The following is a 10,528-nucleotide window of genomic DNA, read 5'->3' as shown; positions in this document are numbered from 1 at the left end:
ACGTACTCCGTATTCGTACCAGTACCACTGTACCAGCACGAATCAGTAATCCGCCAGTATCAGGGACTCAGGGTGAGCCGTACCAGGCTATCAGCGCTCTCTGGTCTCCGGCAGGCGGCGCTCACCGCTGCTCATCTCGCTGCTTCTTCAGGGACCCACGCGATCCCGTCCGTCCGATCGCATCTCGAAGCCTTAACCCCGTGTCGGTGGAGAGGAGCGGGCTCGACTGGATGGGCACTGATGCGCGATGGCTTGCTCACACCGTCACACGCTCGCTCGTCGCTGACAAGTAGATCCCACCTATCACGAACGCGCCCCACGCGTCGCCGCGCCGCACGCACCACGGGTGCAGGGCCCGCCGATCAGTGGTAGAGAGGTACGGAGCCTGACCTGACGAGACCCAACCAAGCGAAACCTACGAGCCCAGCCCGGGTCGGACGGCAACGGCGCGGCGCGCCCGGAACCGGAACCGGAAACCGTCGTCAGTTTGAAAGCACGTGAACGCCCCATGCGGACGGAAGCCGGAGGCGACCGTTACTACCACGCGGCCTTGGGCGGCCGGCCCTCTCGAGCTGTCGTCCGGTCCAACGGCTCACGGTGCGGCGGCCCACTAGCCGTTGGCCTCCATCGCCTTTCCCCCCTTTCAAATCCGCCCCCTTCCCTCCCTCTCGCGCAGCCTCGCCGCATCTAGATTAAGCCCCAGACAAACCCCCTCCTTTCTCGTCCGCGAGCGTGACACTCCCTCCCGATTTCTCCCCCAAGAGCGAACAAAAAACAAAAATAAAATCCGAACCTTATCAATCTCTCTCCTCCTTCGAATCCCAAGGAGGCCAGAGAGGCGAGAGAGGTAGAGAAGGGGGGGACTAGAGAGACGTTGCCGTTGCTGCTGTTATTATTAACGCCGCCGCCGCCCCGCTGCGTTCGTATGCTCCGCGTCGCCCCCGGGCTCCTGCGTCCATAGGCACCGCCCGCCGCGCCTTCGCGAGGATCGGAGAGAGAGGGGAGGCCCACCGATCCGTCTCCTCCTCCTCCTGCGGGTGCGTCTGACGAATCGCGGCGGTTTCGCCACGGGGATCTGGGGGGTCGTTTCTTGAATCGGATCCTGAGCCGCTGTGTGCAGGTCGGCGTCGGGGATGAAGGCAGCGGGGAAGGCGGCGGACGAGAATCGGAGGCCCGTGGCGGGGAAGCCCGTGCCCGGCGTCCGAGGTGGGTGGCGGAGGCCCGAGCTGATCCATTCTCGGATGATTTAGTTGTTTGCGGCGGCGGCGCCGGGAGTCGTCGTCCGTGGTTCTGATCTCGTGATTTGTGCAGAGATGGGGAACCGGCGGGCGCTCACGGACATCAAGAACCTCGTCGGGGCTGCCCCGTACCCCTGTGCCGTCGCCAAGAAGCCCATGCTGCAGTAATCTCCTCGCCCAAGATCGTGCCTTTTTCATGGTTCTTGGGTCGAATCTTGTTTAATCGTGGCGTTCCTTTCTTCTCTTCAGGAAGAATGGAAGGGATGAGAAGAAGCCAGCGTTGGCAAGCAGCCGGCCCATGACCAGGTTAGGACCAGTGCTGGCTTGTTTTTGTTTTTTGCGCTCTGACGTTTCTTGGAGGCTCTAATTTGATCTGGGTATTGATTTGGTGGTTCAGGAAATTCGCCGCCTCCTTGGCGAGCAAAGGAGAACCTGAACTTCAGGTGACCACTACTGATCCAGGACTTGGAGATGATCACAACAAGGAACCAATCGACGATGGCACCGTCTACATTGACGTGGAACAGTACGAGCCGGTCCCCGATGTTGACATTGATATGGTATTTGCACTATGCTGATCCGTACTGATCCTCAGAAAGGGATGAGTTCTGGGCATCTGTGTGATGGCTCCCGACTTAGTATTACGTTTGGTGATGCAGGATGAGACAGATCACAAGGACAGTGTGAACGAAGATGAATCTATAATGGACATTGACAGTGCAGACTCGGGGAACCCGCTTGCAGCAACTGAATACGTTGAAGAGCTTTACAAGTTTTACAGACAAAATGAGGTGATCTCTTGTCTGTCAAATCATGAATTTTGAATTTTTAGGTGATACTAGAATCAGAGGTGCTTTAGCTACAATGTGCTTATACGAACGAACAAGGTCCTTGCAAAATTGAATAAATTAGACAGGAAACCTGTAATAAGCATTCCACTCCACATTAGAATCCAAAATGCAGTAAACTTTAATATGGAAATGCATGCCTAACATATTTTTTGCACCTCAAGAAAATAATTTGAAAAAACTGTGTCAATATGTTTTGATTTGAGTGATTTCAATCACACATTTGTCCACTTGAAAGCCAGGAGTACCTTGTTAATTGTGTTAGCTGTCCCTGTTCAACACGTTGGAATATTATGCTGTTTGTATACTATTCTCATATAGGCCTTTTATTCTGGTGGTACAATCATTAGTACATAATACTTGTACAGCTGAAATCCAATTCTTTTGTCACGGTATTCCCATCATTGTGCTTCAGATCAAACATAATTTGTCCTTGACTCCTTGAATTACTAAAATTGGCTCCTGGAATATCATCGAAACAAATCATGGTCACCAAAATGAAAGTTCTTTCTGACATTATCCATTGATGTAAACATTCAAAAGAACTTAATGCAGGCAATGTGGTGCTTCAGTTATCTTTAAAAAAATGCTTGGCAGCTTCTACTATCTTTTCTGTATCACCAATGTGGTGCTTTATGCAGGCAAAAAGTTGTGTAAAGCCTGATTACATGTCCAGCCAACAAGATATAAACGCAAAGATGAGAGCGATTCTGATTGATTGGCTCATTGAGGTAAAAAAAAAGGCGTCGACCTTATAACTTGTACTGATCTGAAACTTCATGTGATTCTAATATTTTTACTTATCCTTTGCCAGGTGCATTACAAGTTCGAACTGATGGATGAGACACTGTTTCTCACAGTAAACATAATAGATAGATTTTTGGAAAAGCAAGTGGTTCCAAGGAAGAAGTTGCAGCTAGTGGGAGTAACAGCTATGCTTCTTGCTTGCAAGTATGAGGAGGTCTCAGTTCCAGTTGTTGAAGACCTAGTACTCATTTCTGACAGAGCCTACACGAAAGGGCAGATTCTAGAAATGGTAACCCCATTAAATAAAATATGCACTTTCACTGGATTGATGCTTAGTTCCTTTATGACTGTATATCTAAATGTAAATTCGATCATACATTTTATGTCCATCTATCTATACTACCTTAGCAAATAAATAGTAATGTTTACTTAAACCAGCCACATATTTGTTTACTACAAAAATGCAATGTAATCTTAACCTCTCTAGATCAACGCTAAATGAAAAATTTAGTCAGTAGTAATTTTTTGAATGATTCCTCCCTCTCTTTGCAAATCCTTGCACACAGTCTCCTTTTACTTTTTTTAGTATAGAATATAGATGACCTCTTGTTTTTTTTAAACTAATATTTGAATCTTGTGATTGAGCAGGAAAAGTTGATTCTGAACACACTTCAGTTCAATATGTCTGTTCCAACACCATATGTCTTCATGAGGAGGTTTCTGAAAGCAGCAGATTCAGATAAACAGGTGAGAGGTGTAACTATATTCTGATCAGTGTTTTCACGACTTGGATAAAGTGGCACACAAAATTTTGTAGTAGTTTACTGCTTCATATTATCTATACAAGTCGGGGAACTCTGATCTCATAAAAAAATCACTTGGATAAACAAAATTCCAGTAGAGCTAGTGTTAAGCTGGTTTTATGACTGAAACAATGCCCTACTGTTGTATCTCACAGCTAGAGCTAGTGTCCTTTTTCATGCTGGAGCTCTGCTTGGTTGAATACCAAATGCTGAAGTACCAGCCTTCGCTTCTAGCTGCTGCTGCCGTTTATACTGCGCAATGTGCTATCAATCGCTGCCAGCACTGGACAAAGGTTTGCGAGTCACATAGCAGATACACTGGCGACCAACTCCTGTAAGTCTGTGTTTAGTTACTTCCTGTTCCTGACTGCATTTACATGCATCTATATCTTGACTTTGTGCATACCTTCTGCTGTTCTCTCAGTGGATGCTCGAGGATGATGGTAGACTTTCACCAGAAGGCTGGAACCGGCAAGCTCACCGGTGTACACAGGAAATACAGTACGTTCAAGTTTGGGTGCGCAGCCAAGGTTGAGCCTGCGCTGTTCTTGCTGGAGTCAGGAGGCATATCGCCGCCATCTTCAGGCATAATCTAGTTGAATCTCTCTATCCAACTGGATCCATTTTAACCTTTTCCCGGAACAAGATGCAGAAACATCGTGTTGATGTTGCGCCAAAAGCCCATCAATTTCCTTAGAGAGCTTCTGCTTATGATAATGCTTATGATAATGTAAGGCAAAATAGGCATTTCGGTCCCCCAACTTTCTCCTGTGGATCAAGTTCATCCCTCAACTTTTAAATTGATCGATATAGTCCTCAACTATCGTTTTGGGTCAAACTCGTCCTTGTGCTAATATTACACTCCATAATAACATGAGTTAAATGCAAAAAGTTCTTTTTACCCTTGACTCATTCTCCCCCTCAATTTTCATGGTTTGTATCACTGTTCGCTTAACTTTCCGCAATATTTTATATAATAGTATGTAGTTATGCAATAAGTACATCGACTGCATCAAGCTAAGTCAGACAAGTCCTTGGACTTATCACATAACTACGGCTTCAAACGAGGCAGAAATATCTGAGAAAATTGCAGGAGTACAAAGATTCTAGCTGCGAATGGGAATCATTTCCATGCTGCCAATCGGTTAAACAGACTATCCAGCTTCAGCTCTCCAAGCTTGCACGCAGAATCTGACGTTCTCCTGAAATTTATGTCAAAAAGGTCATGTCTTAGCTTAACACTTCTTGACACGAAGCTCAGAAAAAATGCAGAAAACCTAAGGCTGTATGCGACTCACCGGATGAACCTGCAACTCCTGATGTTGAACCTTTTCTGAATGATGATTATGTTGCACTTTCACCTTGCACAAAACCATGTTCGTTCAAGTTCTCCACCACATGCTCATTATCATTCAATGAGGATATCTCAATCTGCAAGTTCATTTGAACGAGTACAGAGTTAATTGACAAACAGAAGTTCTACAGAAACAATACGTGCATCCGTCTAAATTGAATCGATTGTAACTGAATATCACGAGCACATATTCTGTAGCTATTTTCAATTAATCAAATGAAGAATTTATACAATAGCGTGTAGGGTTGAGACTTGGGTATGAAAGGCATAAATCACATACTATATTTCAGGGAGTTGAGTTTACATAAATAGCAATTCTTCAGAAAATAGAAAACTGAAAGATACAAAGTTCTAGGAAGGCTCTACTTCTGTTTCGTCTATCACAGCCTCATTTTCCACATTGCCAGGGACACGCTTCAGCCGCGAAGCAGCTTTGTCAATTGCCAAATTCAGTTGGCTTATCTTGTCGCCCAGTGTTTGACGAGTTTTCTGGATGCAGTCAGCATATTAGCTACCAATCTTATCTCTCGAATAAAAGAATTGCATGTATATTCGATTCCATACCTCTAAACCTTCATCATAATATTGACCACGCCGTGGTCCTGGAACCCTTCGGAGGCCAGTTTCATCGGATTCACTATCTTGTCCATTTTCATCCAACAAAGAATCCAATGCTCTGCTGATCTGCTCAAGTATGCTGAGTAGTTAACAACCACCTTTTAAATAAACGTTGTATAGCAAGAAAAACAGAAATAATAGCATGAAGAGCAAGATTAGTACAGACCAATACAAAAGTGTTTTCTTTTTCATCAGTTATCAACTACAAGTTAGTAGCTCATATGCAAAATGTTTTAGCTAAAAATCCATGGCGGCAGAAACACATGTTTGAGCTTGTTTACACAAAAAATTCAGAACCTTTCTTTCTGCCTTCAGGAAGATATTGCATGACGGAGTTCTTGTTGGCTACTATGAGCATTGCTAAGCAAAGATGATGATTCTATATGCTAGTGCAGGGATTTATTGTACATGTGTCAGTGAAGAATACTTTGAAGGTTTGGCAATACCTGAGGAGCAAAGACATATCCCAAGGTTCCAAAGATTGCTCCCCCTATAAGAAATCCAGCCAAGAATCCTCCGCCGCCTTTAGAATCTTCACTGTATAACAGGATAGTTCCACAAATATTATAACCATGGAGTTGAAAACATATCACACTGTTACAGTAATTTGAAGACCCTGATCTAAGGATAACGTGCAAGAACAGAGGGAGAAAAAGGTCATCTATGAAGTATGGTTTCCCTACTTCTGTTATAATGTTACTAAGTAGTTGATCGACCTAGTTGGAAGTAAATATTGAACCAAACACATCCAAGACGAGCTAATGTTGCACCAAGATGCAAAGTGGCTATGTTAAAGACAGAGCAGTTTTAGCCTGACATGAACTGTTCAATTAGAGTGGTACTTCACTCACTAGTTAGTGTTCAGTTGAATGTGGCTAGAGTGAAACATGAACACAGCCCAGTGTCAGCCCGGCCCGGCGCACTCCCCGTTCCCCAGCCCACGCCACGCCAGCGAAAAAGCCAATTTGGCGTGACGTCGGCGCCTTTTCGGAAACTGGCGGCCCACTGGACGGATCCCACTGGACAGGGGAAGAGGATGCACGGGCGGCGACGCCGTCTCGATCCGCACCCGCGATTTGCCCCCCTCCTCTCCTCCGCCTCCCGCCCGTTCGCCTCGCGGGAAATCACGCGCCGCGACGCCCGAATCGCCTCGATCCGGCCGCGGAATCGGCACGCGGCAGCCTCCCCGACCCACTCGCTCGAGTCGTCGGCTCAGGTTTCCTTCACGCTCCTCTCTGTTTCCTCCAAATTCATGCCGACGCGATGTTATCTTGCCCGTCCCGTAGCTGCGCGCGCGTCGTGGCCTCCCCTCCGCCCCCTTTTGATGCTTGTCGAGGAGGAGATTGGGCGATCTGATGCGATTCCGTGTTTAATTTTGGTCGGTAGCAACCCCCTTCCGTTTTCTAGGTTTTTAGTCGCGTCTGGTGGGGTTGGTCATGTAGGAGGTCGGAACGCTGCTGTATTTAGCTCCTATATGATCTCTGTTGGACTAGTTAGATCGTACGTGTTTGAATTATTTATGCTTAATGGATAAATGACCATCCGTGGTATAAATTTCACAGTTTCAGGATTTCACTTTTGACCTCATTGCAGATAATAGACTCGATATGGATTTGGATTGCACAGGCTCCTGAAAGTTTGATCTCGTTGATTTGGATTGAAGTGTCAGCTTTCGGTCAGTATTGTTGCCTTCGTTTCTGTTAGATGCCTGCTAGTCGAAGGAAGGTTATGCTGGATGACGCTGAAGGACTTTGAAAGCATAGGGGTCCGAGGAAGTTTTGTTCGCCACCATGAGGGTCAATATTGGGCATCTAGTGGCCGTGATGGCGCAATACTCTGCGCCCACATGGGCTACTTTAGTTGCTGGGCTCTTCATGCTGCTTGCACTTTCGCTCTCCACGTACCTGATATTTGAGCATCTCTCGGCCTACAACAATCCAGAGGTTTCTAGTTTCTGCTTTTGCTCTCTATATCATCATTTTCTTATATAATCTTGTTTATCATCATAATGAAAGCATAATGTTTAGTGTTTTGGGTTCTGTTCTACTTGGACAGGAACAGAAATTTGTACTGGGTGTTATCCTCATGGTCCCTTGCTACGCAATTGAGTCAGTAAGGGCTCTAAACATTTTATGAATGTGCTACATTACTCCAGCACAATGTCTAATGTTCTTCTTCTTTTTGGGATAGTATATTTCTTTGATAAATCCAAATACTAGTGTTTACTGTGGTATCCTGCGCGATGGTTATGAAGCATTTGCAATGTACTGCTTTGGAAGATATATTACTGCATGTTTAGGTAAGTTATGTGCATGGACATTGCTTTCTTGAGAATACATGCCTTAGACATTGTGACAACTCCAATTTGTTACATGCATCAATCGTCTTTGCCTATGGACCTACAAATGGAGAAATGTAGTCTCCTTATCATATCTATTACACCATATGCTAAGTGTACCAGGTAGTTCGTCATAAGGATACATTAGCATTAACAGGATGGAGCCACTGATTCAGAATTTCAGAGTACAAACATATTTGTTGACAGCTTGGTAGATAGATTGTCCTGTTGCCGGCAGTATATTTATATCGTTTCACTTGGTAGTTTCTGGGTCTGTTTGTCTCTGCTTGCAATTGCTAGATTGTTATTAAAACTCAAACGAACACCTAGAATTTCAATTCCAGATTACAACAATATAGCCCCAGATTGTAACAATCTAGCTATCTGGGTCTTACCAGCGTTTAAAAACCTGCAATGTACAATCCGCAGATAAAACAAACAATCCCTTACATGTTGTCTTTCTGATACATTTCATAATGTATATTGTTCGGTGCTGCTTTCAGATATCTTTTTCTCTCTTGATCTGGGTGTATTTATTATGGCTGATCAAATGCAGGTGGGGAAGATAAAACAATAGCTTTTTTGAAGAGGGAGGGTGGCTCAGGTTCTGGGCAACCTCTACTACATCATGCCTCTGAGAAGGGAATCATACACCATCATTTTCCTGTAAATTTTATATTGAAACCATGGAGATTGGGGACGCGGTTCTACCTGATTATCAAATTTGGGATCTTCCAATATGTATTTCCACTAGCTCTTCTCGCAAATTCTTGAATCTGAAAAGCCAAAAATAAAACTTAGTTATGTTCTTTTACACCCGCAGATGATCATAAAGACCCTCACAGCTACCTTATCACTTCTTCTAGAACCTTTTGGTGTGTATTGTGATGGAGAATTCAATTTACGATGTGGGTAAGATAGCCCTTTCTTTTCTGCCTCTTTATCCTCAAATTAGGACATTACATCTTCAATCCATTGAGTTTTGTTTACAAACGAGCTATGTTAGTAGAATGGAATTGCCGCACCATCTTCATGATACATGTCACCAGTCCATTCATTGGAAAAATATGTTCATGTATTATTTACTCCTTTTCCATTGTGATAAATAAACCAATCTAAGATAGTTAAATCAGTTATTTTTTCTCCTGTTTTTACATATTGCTCTAATAATCCAACACATATCTCTGTGATGCAGGTACCCTTACTTTGCTGCAGTTCTCAACTTTAGTCAATATTGGGCCCTGTACTGTCTAGTGGCATGGTACACAGCTACGAAGGACGAATTGGCACCTATAAAGCCTCTTGCTAAGTTTCTTTCTTTCAAATCTATAGTATTCTTGACTTGGTGGCAAGGTGTGGTGATTGCAATATTGTATGCTTTGGGCCTTCTTAGAAGTCCTTTAGCCCAGAGCTTGGAGTTAAAATCAAGCATTCAAAACTTCATTATTTGCATAGAGGTATCTATCCTTCTAGGCTGTTTTAATTATCTATCTTAGCCTTAGCTTGAAAGAATCTATTCCTTTCATGTTTCTGTGGCTAGTTGTTCTAGATATCTGATAGCGTGATGTCTTACTCCTGGACAGATGGGCATTGCTTCAGCTGTTCACCTCTATGTGTTCCCAGCCGAGCCCTATGCACTCTTATCTAATCGGTCACCTGGAAACATTTCTGTACTTGAGGATTGTGCATCCTCTGATCCTGTGGACCCTTTTGAAATTACAGAAAGCAACCGGCCTACCAAAATGAAGTTTCCACAGTTGGAACCAGATGAGAGAAGCGTGACAAACATAAAAGAAAGTGTTCGGGACTTTGTTTTTGGCAGTGGAGAATATGTAAGTTCTTACTACCCTTTCTTTCTGAGCACGGCAGACAAATTTTCTATTTATATGTTAGGTTGGGCTCTAAGTTTTTTGAACCAGCAGAACAAATCTTATACCTTTACACAGTCAATATATTGTACTATATACTTCATCGTTTATATGGTTAACAGCATATGTTTGTTAGCATTATCCTCATGCTTTGTATTCTTTTCCTCCCCCCTTTACCTTAGGTGATCAAGGATTTCAAGTTCACTGTTGACCAAGCAGTAAAGCCAGTGGAGAAGCGCTTTGATAAATTGATGAAAAAGGACAAGCGTAAGAAAACCCAGGATGACAACTTGGTGAGTGCAGCAACACCAAAGAGACCAATTCGTGGGATTGATGATCCACTTTTAAGCGGGAGTGCAAGTGACAGCGGCGTCACGAAGGGGAAAAAACATCACAAAGTTGTGGGCTCAGCTGGTGCTATGGACAGCTGGGGAGGTGGTGATCAGTCATCTGATGGTTATGAGATCAGGGGTCACCGCTGGGCTGTAAAGAACTAACGATTCTACTTTGCAGGATTGGTAAATCCAAACCATATCACGTGGGGGAAAAAAAACATTGATATGTTTCTGTTACAGTCTTGTGTAGATAGCTGATAGATAGCCGCTGTGCATAGGTTGCTAACTTTTCTTTTTACATTTTGTCACATTGATATTTGGTATTGCAAAAATTGAGAAGGAACTTTTTATTTTTTTAGAGATGGAAGCGCCTCTTCTT

At 44.0% G+C, this 10,528-nt stretch overlaps 2 protein-coding genes across 3 annotated transcripts; both read left to right on the top strand.

Moving 5' to 3' along the window:
• Positions 1-760: 760 nt before the first annotated feature.
• LOC112900190 (cyclin-B2-1-like) lies at positions 761-4,537 on the top strand. Its single transcript, XM_025968967.1, has 11 exons — positions 761-1,037; positions 1,121-1,206; positions 1,312-1,402; positions 1,488-1,544; positions 1,636-1,798; positions 1,898-2,029; positions 2,728-2,817; positions 2,901-3,122; positions 3,482-3,580; positions 3,792-3,970; positions 4,061-4,537. The coding sequence occupies exons 2-11, from the start codon at positions 1,134-1,136 to the stop codon at positions 4,230-4,232; spliced, it is 1,278 nt and encodes a 425-aa protein (XP_025824752.1). The 5' UTR covers positions 761-1,037; positions 1,121-1,133; the 3' UTR covers positions 4,233-4,537.
• A 2,094-nt stretch (positions 4,538-6,631) lies between these two features.
• On the top strand, positions 6,632-10,516 carry LOC112901137 (protein LAZ1-like). 2 transcript variants are annotated; one of them, XM_025969981.1, is made up of 10 exons: positions 6,632-6,824; positions 7,202-7,283; positions 7,372-7,551; positions 7,664-7,720; positions 7,799-7,907; positions 8,503-8,687; positions 8,770-8,858; positions 9,142-9,403; positions 9,530-9,778; positions 9,997-10,516. In XM_025969981.1, exons 3-10 carry the CDS (start codon positions 7,399-7,401, stop codon positions 10,309-10,311), a joined length of 1,419 nt encoding a protein of 472 aa, XP_025825766.1. In that variant the 5' UTR covers positions 6,632-6,824; positions 7,202-7,283; positions 7,372-7,398; the 3' UTR covers positions 10,312-10,516. The 2 variants fall into 2 exon arrangements, with proteins under 2 accessions (XP_025825766.1, XP_025825765.1); XM_025969980.1 differs by having other exon boundaries at positions 6,633-6,824; positions 7,171-7,551.
• The last annotated feature ends 12 nt before the right edge of the window (positions 10,517-10,528 follow it).

This window comes from Panicum hallii, chromosome 7, assembly GCF_002211085.1.
Source record: "Panicum hallii strain FIL2 chromosome 7, PHallii_v3.1, whole genome shotgun sequence".
Lineage (NCBI taxonomy): Eukaryota > Viridiplantae > Streptophyta > Magnoliopsida > Poales > Poaceae > Panicum > Panicum hallii.
The sequence above is the reverse complement of the archived record's forward strand: the minus strand, read 5'-3'. Positions and strand labels throughout refer to the sequence as shown.

Excerpts from the sequence above, each read along its gene's own strand:
- LOC112901137 (XM_025969981.1), top strand. The coding sequence starts at position 7,399 with ATGAGGGTCAATATTGGGCATCTAGTGGCCGTGATGGCGCAATACTCT. Across the intron at positions 8,688-8,769 it reads AATTTGGGATCTTCCAATAT|ATGATCATAAAGACCCTCAC; the intron begins GTATTTCCACTA and ends TTACACCCGCAG. Across the intron at positions 9,779-9,996 it reads TTTTTGGCAGTGGAGAATAT|GTGATCAAGGATTTCAAGTT; the intron begins GTAAGTTCTTAC and ends CCTTTACCTTAG.
- LOC112900190 (XM_025968967.1), top strand. The coding sequence starts at position 1,134 with ATGAAGGCAGCGGGGAAGGCGGCGGACGAGAATCGGAGGCCCGTGGCG. Across the intron at positions 1,403-1,487 it reads GCCAAGAAGCCCATGCTGCA|GAAGAATGGAAGGGATGAGA; the intron begins GTAATCTCCTCG and ends TCTTCTCTTCAG. Across the intron at positions 2,818-2,900 it reads TGATTGATTGGCTCATTGAG|GTGCATTACAAGTTCGAACT; the intron begins GTAAAAAAAAAG and ends ATCCTTTGCCAG.